This window comes from Haliotis rufescens, unplaced genomic scaffold, assembly GCF_023055435.1.
Source record: "Haliotis rufescens isolate VD_foot unplaced genomic scaffold, xgHalRufe1.0.p SCAF_9, whole genome shotgun sequence".
NCBI lineage: Eukaryota > Metazoa > Mollusca > Gastropoda > Lepetellida > Haliotidae > Haliotis > Haliotis rufescens.
In genome coordinates, this window is record NW_025964383.1 from 8,019,731 (window position 1) to 8,042,992 (window position 23,262).

At 43.1% G+C, this 23,262-nt stretch overlaps 1 protein-coding gene across 4 annotated transcripts; it reads left to right on the plus strand.

Annotated features, from left to right (window-relative positions):
• Positions 1-3,637: 3,637 nt before the first annotated feature.
• LOC124124765 (monocarboxylate transporter 12-like) lies at positions 3,638-11,224 on the plus strand. Of its 4 annotated transcripts, XM_048391395.1 has the most exons (6): positions 3,640-4,317; positions 4,952-8,371; positions 8,489-8,603; positions 9,256-9,399; positions 9,696-10,577; positions 11,011-11,224. In XM_048391395.1, exons 4-6 carry the CDS (start codon positions 9,276-9,278, stop codon positions 11,145-11,147), a joined length of 1,143 nt encoding a protein of 380 aa, XP_048247352.1. In that variant the 5' UTR covers positions 3,640-4,317; positions 4,952-8,371; positions 8,489-8,603; positions 9,256-9,275; the 3' UTR covers positions 11,148-11,224. The 4 variants fall into 4 exon arrangements, with proteins under 4 accessions (XP_048247350.1, XP_048247351.1, XP_046343993.2 ...); XM_048391393.1 differs by lacking the exon at positions 8,489-8,603 and having other exon boundaries at positions 3,638-4,317; XM_048391394.1 differs by lacking the exon at positions 8,489-8,603 and having other exon boundaries at positions 3,638-4,317; positions 8,073-8,371.
• Positions 11,225-23,262: the final 12,038 nt, after the last annotated feature.

Genomic DNA, 23,262 nt, shown 5'->3' on the forward strand with positions numbered 1-23,262 from the left:
GTGTTTCTCTTTGCCCTTTATCTAAATGACCTTGAGTCTTTTTTGTCAGATAACGGCGTTATTGGGCTTGAAAAAGTAAATGATTATGTTCTAAAAGAAATTGGAAGTTTTATCAAGCTATTCGTAATTCATTACGCGGATGATACAGTCCTAATGTCCGAGACACCTTCCGACCTGAAACTATGTTTAAACGTATTTGAAAACTCTTGTAATCACTGGAAACTCAAGGTAAACACTGCTAAAAAAAAAATTGTAGCTTTTGCTAAACGATCTTTTAAAATTGCCCGTACATTTAGACTTCAAGATACGATTCTACTTATCGAAAAACAATTATGTCTTTCTGGGCATATTAATTTCAAGCAACGGTCGATTTTGTAAAGCCATTAAACGGTTATCTGACCAATCTTCCAGAGCAATGTTCGCTATTTTTAGAAAAATACGAGTATTAGAAGTACCAAATGACTGTCAACTTAAACTGTTTGACTATCTTGTTCAACCTCTATTGTTGTATGGATCCTAAGTTTGGGTCTTCGAAAATACTGTTATTCTGGAACGTGTTCATTTAAGATATTGTAAATATATTTTGAAGGTTAAGCAAACTACCCCTGATTTCATGGTGTACGGGGAATTAGGGAGATACCCATTAAACATCCATGTTAAGTTAAGAATGGTATCATATTGGTGTAAATTAGTTCTATCAGAAACCAAATTGTCAGGTATAATGTACAAACTTATGTTCAAACTCCAAATTGCCCACCCAGAGTTTAAGTTCCCACTTGTAAACGGAATCCAACGTATTTTACAAAGTACAGGTCTGAATCACATTTGGTTGTCTCAGGAATTTCCCAGTGTACAACGAATAAAGGCTAACGTCAAAACTGTCCTTATAGATCAATTTTTACAAAGCTGGGGGAGTAGTAAAGTAAATTCCTCAAAAGGACACTATTATAATCTGTATAAAGATATCCTCTCAGTAGAAGACTACTTATTGCATTTACCTCATAATTTACGCAAACTTACCCAGCTCAAAGTCAGAAATCAAAAGTGTCACCAAAACAAAAAATCAACAAAAAATGGCAAAATATATACCAAAACTCAAATAGCCAAACCAGGAGAGTACTAAAAAAAACCTAACTAAACTAAAAATACTACACCCATCCAAAAACATCCACAGAATAATTACTAAACTACAAACAGGCCACACCAAACTAAATAATCACCGTTAAATAGCTAATGTACACACAACAGGAAACTGCCCACATTGCTAACAACAAGAAACACCAGAACACGTACCCATTCACTGCACACACTACCAAACACATCGAACAACACTACAGACCACCCTAAATCTTAAAACCGCACTTACACTAGAATCATTCCTAAATCCAAATTTTTTTATAGAAAAGTTTAAAGCCTTAGGCATATACCTAATTAAAACATGACCTATTAGTCGCATTCAAACCCCAAATAAAATATTAAAACCAAAACTACCTTACCTAACAACCACCCAACACACACAGCTCCCTTAGTTCGTCCTCCATCCACTCTTGGCATTTATTCCAAATCTCGAAATTTCAAAATTACTATAAAAGCAAACCTTAAAGCCCCCTTCCTGGGTTGCACAAACTCACCTTTCCCCTTTTCGGAAACACATTAAATGGCCTGGCCGGGCCCGTGTGCGACATACGCTTGCAGTCGGAAAGCGCACGCCAGAGAGAGAGAGAGAGAGAGAGAGAGAGAGAGAGAGAGAGAGAGAGAGAGAGAGAGAGAGAGAGAGAGAGAGAGAGAGAGAGAGAGAGAGAGAGAGAGAGAGAGAGAGAGAGAGAGAGAGAGAGAGAGAGAGAGAGAGAGAGAGAGAGAGTTAATGTTTATTATAGTGTCACATGTTATATACACTTCATACTAAAACACGTACACGAACAGTAAAATATAACATCCGACCAGGTATGGTCTACGAGACACTTAGACATATAAGCAAATTATAACGTCATGATCTGGGTAAGGTAAAATAAGACATATACTAACACAATGTTGGGTTGGGTTATGAACACGCACGCTCGCACGCACACGCACACACACACGCCAAAATCTTAATCTCCAATATAAGTAAGTAAGTAAGTACGTACTTACTGTAGCATTACAATCTGAAATTGCTATCAGAGAGAGTAATAATTCGCAATCATGGAATTTCGTAGAAACCGAAAACCTCGACAATGGGATTGTTTCGTTGTGGAAGAGAAATCCACCAGGACAATCAGCAACCCTTGCCGGGTGCGCAACCGTGGTTGTCGTAAGGGCGTGTTTTGTGAGCAGTGCAAGGCGTGGCACCACATTAATTGTGAGGGACTCACAGATAAAAAGTCTGAAGAATTGTCTGCCAGCAATGGGGAGTATTGCTGAAAATCGTGCAGATTCAACTACAGTGCTGTACTGGACAAACTTAAGGAAGCTACATCCCTCGGTAAGTTAAACCCCCGACGCTTTGCACTTTTTTGTTGTTGATTTAGATAGTTCGTTTTAATTAAACATCTTTGTGCAGAACAATAATAATATATAACACTATGCAAGATCTACACTCTACTAAGTTTTTAATTTAGATGTTAGTTTTGGAATACAGTTTTACATGGAAAGTATTTTATGACATTGTCGGAGAGAATCAAGCAATACGCAATTCATCAAACCACCAATTTGTTATAATAACATTAATTAATGGTGTCGGTTAATCCAATTACTGCCACTACTCACTACTTAGTATATAGTATATACTAACCCATCTGCAATCGCCTAAACTTGCGTTTTTTTTTGTTATTTTAAAGGTATTGACAGTCTCACCACGGAAGTCCAAGCCCTGGTTTCCAATTTGCCAGAACTGACTGTAAATAACAAACCGAAAAGCGTGACCACAAGTTCTATTTATGATATTGCTGCGTCAAGTATTCAACAGTACGGGGGTAAGATGCCGGAGAGTCCACTGAAGGTGACAGGAAACGGGAACTGTCTGTTCAACGCTGTCAGTATTGGTGTCTTTGGGTCAGAAATCAGAGCCATAGACCTACGAGTGAGGACATTCATCTCTCACTCCAAGTAATGATGAGCTGTCCCTACAGGATTCATCACCAAGTGTCCGTGGTTCCCTATCCAACAGTGGAAGGTTCATGGACGTACCGGAGTTGTGTCAGACAATAATCAATGCAAAAAACATTCAGTCTGAGATTCCTGTAGGAATAAAAGAAAACGAAACTTTATCTGTGACAACTCTCAGAATATATCCCGCAGATCGATGTCCAGTCGAAGTAAATTTGTAGATGATTGTGATGTGTGGGGAAAGGGGTCTACAAAGAAACATTTTTATCATTTTGTCAATGGCAAATTTACATACCAAAAGCAAAAGGAAGGAATGTATTGTGAAATGAAAAAAAGTATGAGAGTACCGATGGCAATACAGCCGCCAAATAATTGTTAAACGCTAATATAACAAACTGAAACGATGTGCTGACCATCATAAGCGGGTGACCTGGATTGAGCAGTTCCCCGCCGGCCGCACTCCAGTTCACCCGCAAGTAGCTATTGTCGAATACACTGGCAAGTTTCCCGAGGTAGGCCTACTTCTTGTGTGTAAGGGTTGCAAATCTCTGAAATAATTTTGTCAAGAATGAAATATAAATCTAAATATTCTAAATAGTAGTCTTCCAGTCAATAACTGCTCAAATGCGCTTCTGTTTCCCCCCGATCAGACGGTGTGTATGCGTTCATTTTCGTCAGTCTGAACTCCCTGGGAATTATAGAATCATTATAGAACAATGTTGATATGCTAAGATGAAATCATTCAAGAGGTGCATGAGTCGCCATTCCGCTTATCCCGGAACGTCGGGCTGCTCATGAATGATTCGTTCCGAGGTTTTGATCGATCTGGCCCGACATTGTAAACACAAGCCAGCAAATCAATACCATGGAGGCAAGCATGCACAATGTTTACGAAAGTTAATCTGAACATATATTTCTCACTCGGACCCACTAATAATTCTTATGATGTAATTCAATTACCTTGGCAAAATGGGAAGCGGGTTATTTTCGTAACCAGGGCAGTTACGAAAGCTTTGCCGCGCATGCGCTAGAATCTGGTCGCTGTTGTTGGCATCACGCCAGTGGCAATGCCGATAATGTGTAGGAATGGACGAGGCATTGATTCGCAGATTCGCGGCTGGGATCGTTCAGAAAATCTGTAGCGATACATATCCAGGTTTTCAGGAAGCGATGCAAGCGATGAAAAAGGACGACTATAGACTGGACTGTCAGACCTTGTGTGAGGCTATATAGGTAGGTGCCGAGGGTTACCAGTAACAGCAGATTAAATGATTTGATCATGCCGACGCATGGGCCGTGATTACCAAGTCTGTTGTAGCGTTTTAACTATAACGCTCTTACCACAGAGCAATGAGCAGCACCCGTGGGCCTGCGAGCATGGTTGGTCAAGGATAAATGTAAAACAAGAATCGTTAAATGTACGACTGTAAGGACATACTAGCTAGTTAAAAGAAGCTGTTAAACTTCCAACATTAGTGCTGTCAGACGCGTTCGGGCACACTTGACCCTGACTGTGTAACAGTCATATGCCGTTTTCGCTCAGGTGCCGTTATAGCTTGGTGCCTTTTTTGAAGCATCGTGCCATTTTAGCTAAACATTAACATCACCGGGTATGTTGATATTCTTCCGTTGAGCAACAAGATAGATACCGAACATTAGGAACCAAACATTTGATTTTGTATGGAGACTGGATATTTCTTTTCAGCTGCAATTGCAAAATAAGATATTATTTTCATAATAACGATGAGCCTAAATATATTTGTAAAAGAATATTGAAACAATGTATTTTTATGGGGCAGACCTTTTTGTAACAGACTGAAATTATTTTTTTCAAGCAATTTCTTGGACTTTTTCTATAAAATCCCAGCCGCAAGACTTGAAAGACAGCCCACATCGCATCTTTAACGTAGATGAAAATGGGAAGTGGAACAGCACACCCCACCCCGCATTGTATCATTCAACTACGCCATATGCCGTCCCAAGTCAAGTACCCCGACCATCCTCGGATGTGGTAGCGCTGTAGGAACATCGATACCTATATTTAATATTTTCAAGGGAAAATGTATGCATGAGAAACCAATGGAGGTGTTGTCACATGGAACGACAGGACTAGCCTCAGATTCTGTCCGGTCGAATTCTTATTTTTACGCACACATCCCACCTGTTGCAGCCCATGGATGTCGGCTGTTTCGTGCCGTTTTGAGAACAACGATGGATGCAAGTTCATGCGCGGTCACGTTATGGCCTCACATTCAATTTTTCACTTGGCCTGTCACGCCTACTCATTAGCATTGACTCCAAAGAATCTTCAGGATCCTCCGGGCATGTTGGAGTTATCCTTTCGACACTCTGGCTGTTATGACCTGAACTGGCAAAATAAACCTGACCCCAAACCAAGCACGTCGCCCCCGCATCGAATCCTTTCAGATTTAACAGGTTAGATAAAACTTTGGTTCTATATCTGTTCATTCGATGTCAGGGCGGGGCCATATGTCTTTTATGTGCTCGAAAACCAATTACATGAGGATATATATTGTTCTTTTGATCTCAACACATTCAATGATTCATTTGTGAGGTTTTAGTTGTTTTGATTACCCTTACCAAGGCGGAATAGATGTTGGTGAAAGAGGCCATGCTGTGAGTAAAGAAGGAAAATGACTTCACTCTCACCAACGTGTTTTCTTTAAATACGTGAAACTATGACTTTCTATATATACAATACAACCATAAAAAAACACGAAAAACGAGTCTTTGTTGGATATTTTGAACATAGAAAAGGCTTCACTTTTAGCTTGTGTTGGCAAAACGATGTTCTGTGACATCATGAAGTGGAATGTTTTTTCATGATAATTGCAATATGGGTCAACACAATGGGTGAATCATGAAGGATTGTTAAGTGAATTATCTCCTAACACATGCATGCACTGAGAGTATCCAGATGTTTGTAGTCTTACGGTGGAACAACGTTGTCTACGTAGCCATGTCTAAAACACAATCTATATCTTTAGAGGGTACTTTAACATTAACAGAGGTGAAAGATGTTGACGACAGTTGATAAGCCTTTATAAACACGTGTTTGGACTGATGTCATACTGGGATTGATGTCTTGATGAGGCTGATGTCTTAATGAGGCTGATGTCTTGATGAGGCTGATGACTTGATGATACTGATGTCATGATGCGTCTGATGTCTTGATTCGGCTGATGTCTTGATTCGGCTGATGTCTTGATGCAGCTGATGTCTTGATGCGGCTGATATCTTGATGAGGCTGATGTCGTGATGCGGCTGATGTCTTGATGAGGCTGATGTCTTGATGCAGCTGATGTCTTGATGCGGTGATATCTTGATGAGGCTGATGTCATGGTGTGGCTTATGTCTTGATGCGGCTGATGCCTTTAGGACACTGATGTCTTGATGAGGCTGCTGTCATGATGCGGTTGATGTCATGATGCAGCTGATGTCTTGATGAGGCTGATGTCTTGAGGCGGCTGATGTCTTGATGCGGCTGATGTCATGATGAAGCTAAAGTATTGATGACAATGATGTCATGATGCGGCTGATGACTTGACGCGGCTGATGTCTTGATGAGGCTAATGTCTTGATGACGCTGACGTCTTGATGCGGCTGATGTCATGATGAAGCTAAAGTATTGATGACACTGATGACATTCGCGTCTGATGTCTTGATGCAGCTGATGTCATGATGAAGCTAATGTATTGATGACAATGATGCCATGGTGCGGCTGATGTCTTAATGCGGCTGATGTCTTGATGAGGCTAATGTCTTGATGACGCTGATGTCTTGATGCGGCTGATGTCTTGATGCGGCTGATGTCGTGATGCGGCTGATGTTTTGATGCGGCTGATGTATTGATGCGGCTGACGTCTTTATGCGGCTGATGTCATGATGAAGCTCAAGTATTGATGACAATGATGTCATGATTCGGCTGATGTCTTGATGCGGCTGATGTCTTGATGAGGCTAATGTCTTGATGCGGCTGATGTCTTGATGCGGCTGATGTCATGATGAAGCTAATGTATTGATGACACTGATGTCATGATGAAACTAGTGTATTAATGACACTGATGTCATGATGCGGCTGATGTCTTGATGCGGCTGATGTCATGATGAAGCTAATGTCTTGATGACACCGTGACTGATGTCATGATACGGCTGATGTCATGATGCGGCTGATGTCTTGATGCGGCTTATGTCATGATGAAGCTAATGTATTGATGACACTGGTGTCTTGATGCGGCTGATGTCTTGATGAGGCTTATGTCTTGATGACACTGATGTGATGGTGATGGTGATGTCTTGATGACACTGATGTCTTGGTGAGACTGATGTCATATTAAGGCTGATGTCTTGATGCGGCTGATGTCTTGATGAGGCTGATGTTGTGATGAGGCTGATGTCATAATAAGGCTGATGTCATGATGATGGTGATGTCTTGATGACACTGATGTCTTGATGAGGCTGATGTTGTGATGAGGCTGATATCATGGTGAGGCTGATGTCTTGATGAGGCTGATGTTTTGATGACATTGGTGTCGTTATGCGGCTGATGTCTTGATAAGGCTGAGGTCCACACTCGATTATTTACAGACCGACGTCATGTAGCTGGGATATTGCTGAGTGCGGCGTAAAACATCAAACATTAAACAACCACACACATCCACATCCACACAGAAGAATATTAAGTGGTCGGCCGCCCGTGTCCATAATAATGAGATCAATGGTTCTCTTGGCGAACCCCGAAAATGGAGCCTAAGGAAACCAGCTGTCTAAATTAATGGCCATGCTAAACACACGTAGAGAAGAATGTGTGCTTTGGAATGAGGGAATTAAATTATATAACGGGGACTCAGTAAAAGAATTCCGCAGTGACATTCTTTGCGGTGTGTCCGTTTAAAGAAGTAAGTAAACGGATAGGCGACATGGGTCTCGTGGAGGTTATAATAATATCTGCTGATGTTTTTTTTCAGAACCAAGTCTTTTGTTCCCAAATGTGTGACTCTTCGTGACAGATAATACAGTGAAGAATCAATCAACTTTTGACAGATTGACTGGGTTACCTCTCTCATGGTTACCATGTCACGCTGCTGCCGTCATCTGGGCCATGATCTGGTTGTCCTCGTGGCTGCTTCGTCTGTGCGTCTTCTCTTCTGTGGCTTGTGGTACACACCCGGCATCCTGTACGTCGCCTTCAGGGACGCCTTCCAGCAAAGTGCGGCCGTGACGTCATGGATCACGTCACTCCAGTACTTCACGAGCTGCATAACAGGTACCGTCGTGTGCTGATCGATAATTCTAGTTTGTTCTTTTACGACTCACTCAATAATTGGATGAAAAATCAGTGATTGATATCATGAGCGACGTCCATAGCAACGTTCAATTACAGGCAGTCATTCAAGTCACCAAGCCTGACACCCGATCTATCCTGCTGCCTGGCATGAAAAGCATGGCTTGCCATGGTCGTATTCTAGCCCCGTATCCTAACGGAGGACAATTTTAATGTGAGTCAAGAATGTTCTTCGAAATATTTTCTCTAATCATGAGCTCTGGAACATAGTATTATTATTGCCAACTCTATTCCGACACACAACATCTCTTAACTAAAAAAACAACCCCAAAACACAAATTAAAACATTTCGAGACACGTTTTGTTTCTGTACTTACGATGATCAAAACATATGTAAACCCAGAAGAATGTTCGTGAGCTACGAACCTTTTAATTGTAAGTGATAGTGAGGTAAAATAGTGTTTAACGTTGCGTGATAGATTATTTCACCCATATAGCGACGTGAATGCACCTGTGTGTGTGTGTGTGTGTGTGTGTGTGTGTGTGTGTGTGTGTGTGTGTGTGTGTGTGTGTGTGTGTGTGTGTGTGTGGTATGTTTGTGTAGTGTGTTTTTTCTGAACAGCATACGACCGATCAATATACTTTGGTGACCCTCTTAGGCAAAACATTTGATGACTTCTCTATACTCGATGTCAATTATCAGCAAGTCATTTGATTGAAGCATGCCCAATTGTGAAACCAGACCCAACAAACATATGGCTGTACTAATTTATGTGCCAGGCATAATATTTTCTCCTGTCCCCTCTTTCCTCTTCGACCAAAGCAATATCAATCATATTCAACCCATGGAATCTGCCCCGTTTTAGGTGCAGTTGGAGGTTTGGTGATGCATCGTTTCGGCAGTCGACTGGTCACCGTGACAGGAGGGATCATCCTGTCTGGTGGACTGCTGACCAGTATGTGGACCACTCACATCGCTCACTTGTTCGTCACATATGGAATGCTCGCGGGTACGATTCGCCACTGACTGTGGATTTTTAAATCATATCAAGCAAATAATTGTCTCCTATGAACTGTGAATGACTTAAAAAAAAAACGAAAAAAATTCATAAACCATCAAGTACGTTAAAATTATATCCGATTTCTTACATGTCGAAATTTACTTTAACTTTGAATCAAACCTCTCAATCTACACTGATCTAATTTTGTTTTCACATTGTTCTTATGGTCCTATAGATTACATTTACAAATGTGCAGACTACTACACCCCGAGTTTGAGTACTGATAATCGCAATTTTCAATACAGGGTTTGGAGCAGGTCTGTGTTATATCGGGTGCTTGGAAGCTGTGAAAGAAATGTTCACCACTAACGTTAACTTGGTGTTCGGGGTGAGTGCATTTATTGCCAACTTAGGGATCATGATCTACCCACCTGTGCTGCAGCTCCTCATTGATATCTTCTCCTGGAGAGGAATGTTCCTCATTCTGGCAGGAGTGGAACTCAACATCATTGTCATTGCTGCAGTATTTCCAGGACCCCATATACGTCCACAAGTAGAGACACCCATAGCACAGGAGACAGACGAATCGAACAGACATGGAGATACTGGTTCAGAGATAAATGATGGGAAGACTGATTCATTATTACATGGTATCTCACCAAAAACAGAAAAGACAGTTGCACTGAAAGATATAAGTTTGCAAACAACCTTTCTCGAAAATCATTACTTTTTAAAGAGTCGACATTATTACCTATACGTACTGAGTGGTACCTTGTATCTCTTTGGGGCTGGAATTATACTGGGACATTTGTCAGCCTATGCCATGGAGAATAACATTACAGATAGCTATGGAGCTGCAATGCTGTATACCGTCAACGCATTATCAATGGCATGTGGTAAATTGCTTCACGGAGTTGTGATAACGAAAATCAGAATGAACCCTATCAAACTCCATATATTTGTGTGTGGAATAGGTGGTTTGGCAACGTTTCTATTCTTGTTCAATGTTCCTCTTCCTGTTCTATACGCCTATATGGTAGTGTTTGGAGCGAGTAATGCTAGCATAGGTGGCGCACTCATGCCATCCATACTGCTGGAGATGGCAGGCTCCGACAGCTTCTCCTTCTCTGTTGGCTTTTACACAGTGATCACAGCTATGGGATCTCTCATAGGAGCTCCAACGGCAGGTGAGATAGTAAAAGAGGCTTTCTGAAGTCTATTTCAACCTTGAATCCCAACGGAACAAAAACAGTTGTTGAAGTAAATTTTAAACAAAAGATTTGAAACTGCATATGTACGTTACCGAGATAGTAAGTAACACCGAGAATAGTCTAGAAACATATTTAAAACATTCATCAGGACTAACTCAAGGAAAAACTAAACAATATGTCGAAATGTATGAGGTGAACTCGTCCGGTAACATTCTAGCATAGGGTACACATTAGTTTCTATGTAAAGGGGTTAACTCTCAGGATCGGATGTGTTTACTTACAGTACAGAATGACACAGCCGTACTTCAACAATATGTATGCAACGTTTGAATCATTTCCAGAGACATTTTACTTCTTCTTTGACTTCGTCACTATGCACCATAATCAATCTTTATGTGTTTCTCCACAGGTTGGATATATGATGCCACCAGTTCTTACACAACCCCGTTCCTGCTTGCAGCCATTTCAATGATATCATCAGCCTTTGTCATGGTGACATCGTGTCAGTTCAAGCCGAACCAGGCAACCACTACAGGGGGGGTTTAGCATATATCATTTCACAAAGGTTATTATATGTCCCTCAATAATTACACTATTGCCGCCATCATGAGGTTAATGTTCACTCGGTGTACATGTAATATATAATAAAATAATAAAGTCCACGTTAGTCCATCATCTTCTTTATATCAGTTTCAGACATAGTACTATATGCTATATATAACATGAAGGATACACTATTAGTATCTTACCTTGCGTTACAGTTTGAGAATCATATGAGTTACAAGATCTGAGTAATGATTCCATTCAATCAACATAAACAACCACTGAAAAGAAGAAATACATGTTGAGTGACAGTATCGTCAGGTTGAAAGTACATGTGTCAAACATATAACTGTTGCATCTTTATTCTATTGTTATAAATACCCTGGGCTCATTCAGTTTGAACGTTATTTGAAAGAAACACTGCTATGTATAGCTGTGCGATTAGATTGCACTCATTAGTGAGAGATATCCTTTCCCAATTTCGCGATAAGAGATACTTCCGAAACGAAGGTTTGGTGGCGAATCATTCCAGGGCATTATAGTTAACTACGGTTACAACGAACTCACAGGGACTACTATTCTTAGTTCGCTATAACCGTAGTTCGTTATAAGTATATATAAGTGTAACTACAACAAATAGTCGGGTCCAAAAAAGTAAGTTCGTTATATCCGTCAGTTCGTTATGAGCTTGTTCCTTATAACCGTAGTTTACTGTAGTCACAAAATCTTTTAGAAAGTGAAGTGGAGGGACTGGTGTTCCGTAAGTCATATCTGAGTGTGGTGGCAGTCACCAGTGATGACGTCTCCCTAATTCTTCGGTTCTTCGGTTAGCAAACAACGTCTTTGATGCAAATTATGTTGTGCTCTCTGATCATGTTTTGCAACGATTCTATCACCATATACCACACAGATTTTCAAGCACTTCGTGCACCACGTGTCATGACTGAACGCCCTTGTCCGTTCATCATGAAAATGAGACCTTTTTGGAGTTACCCGAACATTGTGTACAACAATATATCCATTTTTAGTAGTTGGATAATAATTTTATATCATCAAAATTTGATCCTGTGAGTGAGTGAGTGAGTATGGTTTTACGCCGCTTTTAGCAATATTCCAGCAATATCAAGGCGGGGGACACCAGAAATGATCCTAAGTGAAATACAGGCTGTGGTGCACAGACTTGTTACAGACAGGCAAAGGACAAAGAAAATCCTATCTGTTACTTGCGCAACGTCTATCCACTCCAACTCCATCTCACCTGACTGCTTCGGTAATGTCTCGCCTTCACTGACAAGAAAGTGGTTACGCCACGTAGGGTTCAACCTTGTCCTGTATTTCAAGGTTTTCCATTCTGTCTGCACAGAAGACAACTGAGTGGAGAAACGCCTGACTGTAACCATCTAGGCACGTTAGTGTAAGACTGACACATCCTGGTGATTATGGCAGTGACGAACTCTGCACCAGCCGTAAAGGCTAGTTGTACGTTGAGGTAGATACTGAGACAGGTCAGGTTGTTGAGGGCAGATGCCATTATATCTATGAGAAGCACGTGGAACAGGAAAAAGGACAATAACAGGATGGAGCACAAGTTGAGCCTCTCACCTGAGTTTGGTGGAACCAGATCAGCTGATGCAGTAAGTAGAGAGAGCAGCATAGCCGGCAGAAGGATGGTTAGAACGTAGAAGGTTGCTCACCGTTGCAGCACAAGCTGAAACTCTATTTCGTTTGATGGTACACTTAGAAGTGTTCCACCTGTCACTAATGTCGACTGGAGTAACCATTGTCCATTACTCGCAACATTTGTGAACAATGTTGTCTCTTTAATGGCTGACAATTTCACGTCGTCATTCATTATTTCTCCTGCGGATAGCATCATTAAACATGTCTGTGTTTAAAGGGGAAGAAAGTTAAATCAGCGTTACATGATGTCTTAAATACGTCCTCCACAAACCAGAGGATGAGACCCCAATGACCCACACTGACGAACCTGTCAGCATAACTGGTTATCCTTCTATCCCAACATAATTCCTGATACACACACCGGTAACTACAGATGATTCTGCTTCACATCACATGATCAAGGCCGTTATATTCTTCAGGTTTCCATCTTAAAGACCATCAGACCACGAGACCTTGAGCTGACCATGAAGGACCATCGCCTTATCCTTCTCATCCAGACCCTGCAAGCTATCCAGGCTTAGTGTTACTGATACGTCTAGAATAGAGTTGGTGTCATTCACTGGTCGCTGGTCTGGGTTGTAGCTTGTGAAGAGAGATGACATCAGCAGCTTCACACCGTGGACACTAGCAACAATATTGAAAGTTCATGTTGTTAAAAAAATCTGGGCGAAATTAGAAATTGTCTCGTTTCTTATTTAAAGTGTCATGCCCCAGGGTTTTTCATCCTGTTTCAAAATATGTAACTGATTTAATTTGTTGGCTACCACAAAGCGTATAGTGAACATGGTCACTATATGTTTGTTCCACCGCTGTAGGCGTGACTACGTCATGCATGGCTGTTCAGCAGGTGAACTACTTACTATGAGAACCTCAGGCCAGACATTATGAGGGACATTCTTTCACAGCTATGACTTATGCTATCACAACACGATGACTATTTTCGAGCGTTATACCGTCATAAGCTTAAGGGGACATCAATTTCCCACGCATGTCCTGAACCAAACATTCTCAATGTAATTTCTTATACATATAAACATATACATTCTTATCACATCTCCAGTAATGTATTTGACCTGAATAGTCTTAACAGTTTCTACGTGGTTCAGTTTTATCGTATACTGTTTCGCTAAACGTCAATCCCTGAGCAGATAGTACTACCGGTACTATAGCTGCCACATCTACTTCTCGTGCTACAATGTGGAGATGCTGGAGCAGAATGTGTCGATTAAGAGGAAGAATCCAGCATCTATAACCTTATTCTGCCGTGATTAAGCTGCAACATTTCTACTGCGGCGTCAAACACCATTCACCACGAATCACACCGATTAGTAAATCAATGATATTGTCATACATCTACTCTTTTATGTTTATATATTTACAATGTGCATACATATTTCCATAACTTATTAGCATAAAGAAATATTAAGTTAGAAGTTAAATCATTAAAGTAAAACAGTATCGTTGGCGCACTGACGTCACACAATAAAATTATATCATTTTTTAACAGCTTGACCTGTCCGTCTTTTGTGACATTGTCCGCCATTTAAATACCCCATTCAGACACAGTATACTGACTCCGAACCGACCGGTCCTTGTTATAGTAGTAATGCCGAGCGCTAGGCAGGGTAACAACAAGTACCGGATACCTTTTAATTTTCCCAATTGCTCGAAAGTTTTAGATTGTGTGCAATTGCACTGTGCAGCAAATATATGCAAGAAGGCCCGCACCTTTACCTGTATAACAACCGACACGTAGTTGACGGACAAAACTGGCGGATAATGCGTCACGTTGGATTTTCTAATTGGTCTGAATTTTATCGACAGATGGCTACAGGTTAATTGCTATTTTGAAAAATGAAATAACAATTATACAGCAATATGGCCATGTCTACGGTTGATATACCTGTTGTTTAAGGTGACATAAATGGCAGCCCTCATGACCAAATAGGGCCGTGAGTATAATTTTACGCCGCGCTTGATACTATTCCAACCGTATCATGACTGGAAACACCGGAAATTGGTTTCAAACACTGTGCCATGCCGAGCAAACGCTTTAGCCAATATCCAACCATCTTCTAGAGGCAAGGGAGTTAACTGACCATAAATGTCCAGTTTCCACCCTTGCCAAACGAGACCAGAATTATGGAGTTGAATCTTGGTTGGACTGTAGAGTCTATGCATAGTCCATTTGAATTCGCGTAACGAAATCGACATCCGGCTCGGTCGATTGCAGGATTTGCAAAGCATGAGTACTGCTAACTCGGCGGCAACAGATATTTTCCAAATATTTTCATGTTTTTGATCAAGTGTATACATGATTTGATGCACTTTGCAAAGTAAGACCCGTTTTATTACATTATTGTTCTTGATTATTGGTCAGACTGTCCTGACTGGGCACCGCCCTTTTGCCTTTGAAGCAAATGCAAGTGATATGAAAAGTCTGATTGGTCAGTTGGAGGGGCATAGAAGGGACGTAACTCATAATGGTCGCTGGTCGTGCAACGATCGAGCCCAGAAATTCTAGCGCAGTTCGGCAAGGGTGGAAACTGGACGTTTACAATCAATTATGGGTGACATTGGTGAGGAGGCAAAAATGAGTTCAAGATTATTGCACCGATATAGCGACATGGTGAGAACCTCCGGCGGGGGAATACAATCTGACAAGGACTTGATCTACGGTTTAATAAATAATGAAATCGGGTATTATTAATTAACCTGTCCTGGTTATCCAGACATATGCATGATATCACTGCTCTTAGCACCCGCTGCAATAAGCAGCGTCGTTGCGTCGTTGTTAATAAATCTTTCTACTTTTCTTATGATGTACTGCAGAGCCGGCTTTTAAGACGAGGGACTCATTGTCTCATTTCCTTTACATTTTCACCTTCCACGGGCTGGACCTGTTATCCTTAAATCTGCCTCGTGTGACCAGGTACCACAACGATAAAGTGCTGAGATAGCGATTGTGTTGGTACTACACTTTTAGGGTGTGCCGTTGGTGTGCTTGAGTGGTTATCAGAGCGATGTGTTCCAAAGAATCCCGAATGTTACTGTACTCGAGTCCTTGTCAATTTGTATGACATATCAAGCGTGAGAAAAGGCTTCCTTTAGAAATATCGATAATCTCCTATCTTTCAGTTTTCCTCATGTACAAATAGTTCCTCTCGCCTTCTTTAGCATGCCTGTCTTAATGGCGTTATATATGGATACAGTAACGTCACTCTCAAGTCTCATTCTTTTTATCCGTTCACTAAGCCATTTGAGATGAAATTGTCACAGTGTATATGACTCGCAGATTTCCAACAAACTAAAAAGATGTTGGTTATTAAGCACGTCAAGCACGACAGTGGGCCCGTGTGGCCTTCAGTTTGAAATGTGAATTCGTCTGATGACATTCATGCATCAATCCGTGCCATGCAGGTAGAGGTAGGTGTAGGATTTAGATTGGGGTGTTGAGTATCGATATGAATGTTCATAATGCGTTGGATCCAGGGAAGGGACGACCACTCACCTTTTTCGTGGCCGCTGCAAAACATACAAATAACTAAACTATATTTTGTAACAGCAAGTGCATTTCTATGCAAAGAAGACATATAGGCTATACACGGATCCATCTGCGGGATACCCTTTATAAGATACCCTTCAGTGTGACCCTGTGTGATCTGTTAAGGGGCGCAGTATGAGTATGATCCACAGGATCCAGTATGAGATGTCCACATGCCCATCTGCATGACACTCTGTGCGAGGTGAAGCATACTGATCTACAGGATCCAGTATGAGATATCCACATGTCCACCTGCATGACACTCTGTGTGAGGTGAAGCATACTGATCTACAGGATCCAGTATGAGATGTCCACATGCCCACCTGCATGACACTCTGTGTGAGGTGAAGCATACTGATCTACAGAATCCAGTATGAGATGTCCACGTGTCTACCTGCATGACACTCTGTGTGAGGTGAAGCATACTGATCTACAGGATCCAGTATGAGATGTCCACATGTCCACCTGCATGACACTCTGTGTGAGGTGAAGCATACTGATCTACAGGATCCAGTATGAGATGTCCACATGTCCACCTGCATGACACTCTGTGTGAGGTATAGCATACTGATCTACAGGACCCAGTATGAGATGTCCACATGTCCACCTGCATGACACTCTGTGTGAGGTATAGCATACAGATCTACAGGATCCAGTATGAGATGTCCACATGTCCACCTGCATGACGCCCTGTGTGAGGTGAAGCAAGCTGATCTACAGGATCCAGTATGAGATATCAACGTGTCCACCTGCATGACACTCTGTGCGAGGTAAGCATACTGATCTACAGGACCCAGTATGAGATGTCCACATGTCCACCTGCATGACACTCTGTGCGAGGTGAAGCATACTGATCTACAGGATCCAGTATGAGATGTCCACATGCCCACCTGCATGACGCCCTGTGTGAGGTGAAGCAAGCTGATCTACAGGATCCAGTATGAGATATCAACGTGTCCACCTGCATGACACTCTGTGCGAGGTAAGCATACTGATCTACAGGACCCAGTATGAGATGTCCACATGTCCACCTGCATGACACTCTGTGTGAGGTGAAGCATACTGATCTACAGGATCCAGTATGAGATATCCACGTGTCCACCTGCATGACACTCTGTGTGAGGTGAAGCATACTGATCTACAGGATCCAGTATGAGATGTCCACATGTCCACCTGCATGACACTCTGTGCGAGGTGAAGCATACTGATCTACAGGATCCAGTATGAGATATCCACGTGTCCACCTGCATGACACTCTGTGCGAGGTGAAGCATACTGATCTACAGGATCCAGTATGAGATATCAACGTGTCCACCTGCATGACACTCTGTGTGAGGTGAAGCATACTGATCTACAGGATCCAGTATGAGATATCCACGTGTCCACCTGCATGACACTCTGTGCGAGGTGAAGCATACTGATCTACAGGATCCAGTATGAGATATCCACGTGTCCACCTGCATGACACTCTGTGTGAGGTGAAGCATACTGATCCACAGGATCCAGTATGAAATGTCCACATGTCCACCTGCATGACACTCTGTGTGAGGTGAATTATACTGATCTACAGGACCCAGTATGAGATGTCCCGATGTCCACCTGCATGACGCCCTGTGTGAGGTGAAGCATGCTGATCTACAGGATCCAGTATGAGATATCCACGTGTCCACCTGCATGACACTCTGTGCGAGGTGAAGCATACTGATCTACAGGATCCAGTATGAGATATCCACGTGTCCACCTGCATGACACTCTGTGCGAGGTGAAGCATACTGATCAACAGGATCCAGTATGAGATGTCCACATGTCCACCTGCATGACACTCTGTGTGAGGTGAAGCATACTGATCAACAGGATCCAGTATGAGATGTCCACATGTCCACCTGCATGACACTCTGTGCGAGGTGAAGCATACTGATCAACAGGATCCAGTATGAGATGTCCACATGCCCACCTGCATGACACTCTGTGTGAGGTGAAGCATACTGATCTACAGAATCCAGTATGAGATGTCCACGTGTCTACCTGCATGACACTCTGTGTGAGGTGAAGCATACTGATCTACAGGATCCAGTATGAGATGTCCACATGTCCACCTGCATGACACTCTGTGTGAGGTGAAGCATACTGATCTACAGGATCCAGTATGATATGTCCACATGTCCACCTGCATGACACTCTGTGTGAGGTGAAGCATACTGATCTACAGAATCCAGTATGAGATGTCCACGTGTCTACCTGCATGACACTCTGTGTGAGGTGAAGCATACTGATCTACAGGATCCAGTATGAGATGTTCACATGTCCACCTGCATGACACTCTGTGTGAGGTGAAGCATACTGATCAACAGGATCCAGTATGAGATATCCACGTGTCCACCTGCATGACACTCTGTGTGAGGTGAAGCATACTGATCTACAGGACCCAGTATGAGATGTCCACATGTCCACCTGCATGACACTCTGTGTGAGGTGAAGCATACTGATCTACAGGATCCAGTATGAGATGTCCACATGCCCACCTGCATGACACTCTGTGTGAGGTGAAGCATACTGATCTACAGGATCCAGTATGAGATGTCCACATGTCCACCTGCATGACACTCTGTGTGAGGTGAAGCATACTGATCTACAGGATCCAGTATGAGATGGCCACATGTTCACCTGCATGACACTCTGTGTGAGATGAAGTATACTGATCTACAGGATCCAGTATGAGACGTCCACATGTCCACCTGCATGACACTCTGTGTGAGGTGAAGCATACTGATCTACAGGATCCAGTATGAGATGTCCACATGTTCACCTGCATGACACTCTGTGTGAGATGAAGTATACTGATCTACAGGATCCAGTATGAGATGGCCACATGTCCACCTGCATGACACTCTGTGTGAGATGAAGTATACTGATCTACAGGATCCAGTATGAGATGGCCACATGTTCACCTGCATGACACTCTGTGTGAGATGAAGTATACTGATCTACAGGACCCAGTATGAGATATCCACGTGTCCACCTGCATGACACTCTGTGTGAGGTGAAGCATACTGATCTACAGGACCCAGTATGAGATGTCCACATGTCCACCTGCATGACACTCTGTGTGAGGTGAAGCATACTGATCTACAGGATCCAGTATGAGATGTCCACATGCCCACCTGCATGACACTCTGTGTGAGGTGAAGCATACTGATCTACAGGATCCAGTATGAGATGTCCACATGTCCACCTGCATGACACTCTGTGTGAGGTGAAGCATACTGATCTACAGGATCCAGTATGAGATGGCCACATGTTCACCTGCATGACACTCTGTGTGAGATGAAGTATACTGATCTACAGGATCCAGTATGAGACGTCCACATGTCCACCTGCATGACACTCTGTGTGAGGTGAAGCATACTGATCTACAGGATCCAGTATGAGATGTCCACATGTTCACCTGCATGACACTCTGTGTGAGATGAAGTATACTGATCTACAGGATCCAGTATGAGATGGCCACATGTCCACCTGCATGACACTCTGTGTGAGATGAAGTATACTGATCTACAGGATCCAGTATGAGATGGCCACATGTTCACCTGCATGACACTCTGTGTGAGATGAAGCATACTGATCTACAGGACCCAGTATGAGATGGCCACATGTTCACCTGCATGACACTCTGTGTGAGATGAAGTATACTGATCTACAGGATCCAGTATGAGACGTCCACATGTCCACCTGCATGACACTCTGTGTGAGGTGAAGCATACTGATCTACAGGATCCAGTATGAGATGTCCACATGTTCACCTGCATGACACTCTGTGTGAGATGAAGTATACTGATCTACAGGATCCAGTATGAGATGGCCACATGTCCACCTGCATGACACTCTGTGTGAGATGAAGTATACTGATCTACAGGATCCAGTATGAGATGGCCACATGTTCACCTGCATGACACTCTGTGTGAGATGAAGTATACTGATCTACAGGACCCAGTATGAGATGGCGACATGTCCACCTGCATGACACTCTGTGTGAGATGAAGTATACTGATCTACAGGATCCAGTATGAGATGGCCACATGTTCACCTGCATGAAACTCTGTGTGAGATGAAGTATACTGATCTACAGGATCCAGTATGAGATGGCCACATGTCCACCTGCATGACGCTCTGTGTGAGATGAAGTATACTGATCTACAGGACCCAGTATGAGATGGCCACATGTTCACCTGCATGACACTCTGTGTGAGATGAAGTATACTGATCTACAGGATCCAGTATGAGATGGCCACATGTTCACCTGCATGACACTCTGTGTGAGATGAAGTATACTGATCTACAGGATCCAGTATGAGACGTCCACATGTCCACCTGCATGACACTCTGTGTAAGGTATAGCATACTGATCTACAGGATCCAGTATGAGATGTCCACATGTTCACCTGCATGACACTCTGTGTGAGGTGAAGCATACTGATCTACAGGATCCAGTATGAGATGTCCACATGTCCACCTGCATGACACTCTGTGTGAGGTATAGCATACTGATCTACAGGACCCAGTATGAGATGTCCACATGTCCACCTGCATGACACTCTGTGTGAGGTATAGCATACAGATCTACAGGATCCAGTATGAGATGTCCACATGTCCACCTGCATGACGCCCTGTGTGAGGTGAAGCAAGCTGATCTACAGGATCCAGTATGAGATATCAACGTGTCCACCTGCATGACACTCTGTGCGAGGTAAGCATACTGATCTACAGGACCCAGTATGAGATGTCCACATGTCCACCTGCATGACACTCTGTGCGAGGTGAAGCATACTGATCTACAGTATCCAGTATGAGATGTCCACATGTCCACCTGCATGACGCCCTGTGTGAGGTGAAGCAAGCTGATCTACAGGATCCAGTATGAGATATCAACGTGTCCACCTGCATGACACTCTGTGCGAGGTAAGCATACTGATCTACAGGATCCAGTATGAGATGTCCACATGTCCACCTGCATGACACTCTGTGCGAGGTGAAGCATACTGATCTACAGGATCCAGTATGAGATATCCACGTGTCCACCTGCATGACACTCTGTGTGAGGTGAAGCATACTGATCTACAGGATCCAGTATGAGATGTCCACATGTCCACCTGCATGACACTCTGTGCGAGGTGAAGCATACTGATCTACAGGATCCAGTATGAGATATCCACGTATCCACCTGCATGACACTCTGTGCGAGGTGAAGCATACTGATCTACAGGATCCAGTATGAGATATCCACGTGTACACCTGCATGACACTCTGTGTGAGGTGAAGCATACTGATCTACAGGATCCAGTATGAGATATCCACGTGTCCACCTGCATGACACTCTGTGCGAGGTGAAGCATACTGATCTACAGGATCCAGTATGAGATATCCACGTGTCCACCTGCATGACACTCTGTGTGAGGTGAAGCATACTGATCCACAGGATCCAGTATGAAATGTCCACATGTCCACCTGCATGACACTCTGTGTGAGGTGAATCATACTGATCTACAGGACCCAGTATGAGATGTCCCGATGTCCACCTGCATGACGCCCTGTGTGAGGTGAAGCATGCTGATCTACAGGATCCAGTATGAGATATCCACGTGTCCACCTGCATGACACTCTGTGCGAGGTGAAGCATACTGATCTACAGGATCCAGTATGAGATATCCACGTGTCCACCTGCATGACACTCTGTGTGAGGTGAAGCATACTGATCCACAGGATCCAGTATGAAATGTCCACATGTCCACCTGCATGACACTCTGTGCGAGGTGAAGCATACTGATCAACAGGATCCAGTATGAGATGTCCACATGTCCACCTGCATGACACTCTGTGTGAGGTGAAGCATACTGATCAACAGGATCCAGTATGAGATGTCCACATGTCCACCTGCATGACACTCTGTGCGAGGTGAAGCATACTGATCAACAGGATCCAGTATGAGATGTCCACATGCCCACCTGCATGACACTCTGTGTGAGGTGAAGCATACTGATCTACAGAATCCAGTATGAGATGTCCACGTGTCTACCTGCATGACACTCTGTGTGAGGTGAAGCATACTGATCTACAGGATCCAGTATGAGATGTCCACATGTCCACCTGCATGACACTCTGTGTGAGGTGAAGCATACTGATCTACAGGATCCAGTATGATATGTCCACATGTCCACCTGCATGACACTCTGTGTGAGGTGAAGCATACTGATCTACAGAATCCAGTATGAGATGTCCACGTGTCTACCTGCATGACACTCTGTGTGAGGTGAAGCATACTGATCTACAGGATCCAGTATGAGATGTCCACATGTCCACCTGCATGACACTCTGTGTGAGGTGAAGCATACTGATCAACAGGATCCAGTATGAGATATCCACGTGTCCACCTGCATGACACTCTGTGTGAGGTGAAGCATACTGATCTACAGGACCCAGTATGAGATGTCCACATGTCCACCTGCATGACACTCTGTGTGAGGTGAAGCATACTGATCTACAGGATCCAGTATGAGATGTCCACATGCCCACCTGCATGACACTCTGTGTGAGGTGAAGCATACTGATCTACAGGATCCAGTATGAGATGTCCACATGTCCACCTGCATGACACTCTGTGTGAGGTGAAGCATACTGATCTACAGGATCCAGTATGAGATGGCCACATGTTCACCTGCATGACACTCTGTGTGAGATGAAGTATACTGATCTACAGGATCCAGTATGAGACGTCCACATGTCCACCTGCATGACACTCTGTGTGAGGTGAAGCATACTGATCTACAGGATCCAGTATGAGATGTCCACATGTTCACCTGCATGACACTCTGTGTGAGATGAAGTATACTGATCTACAGG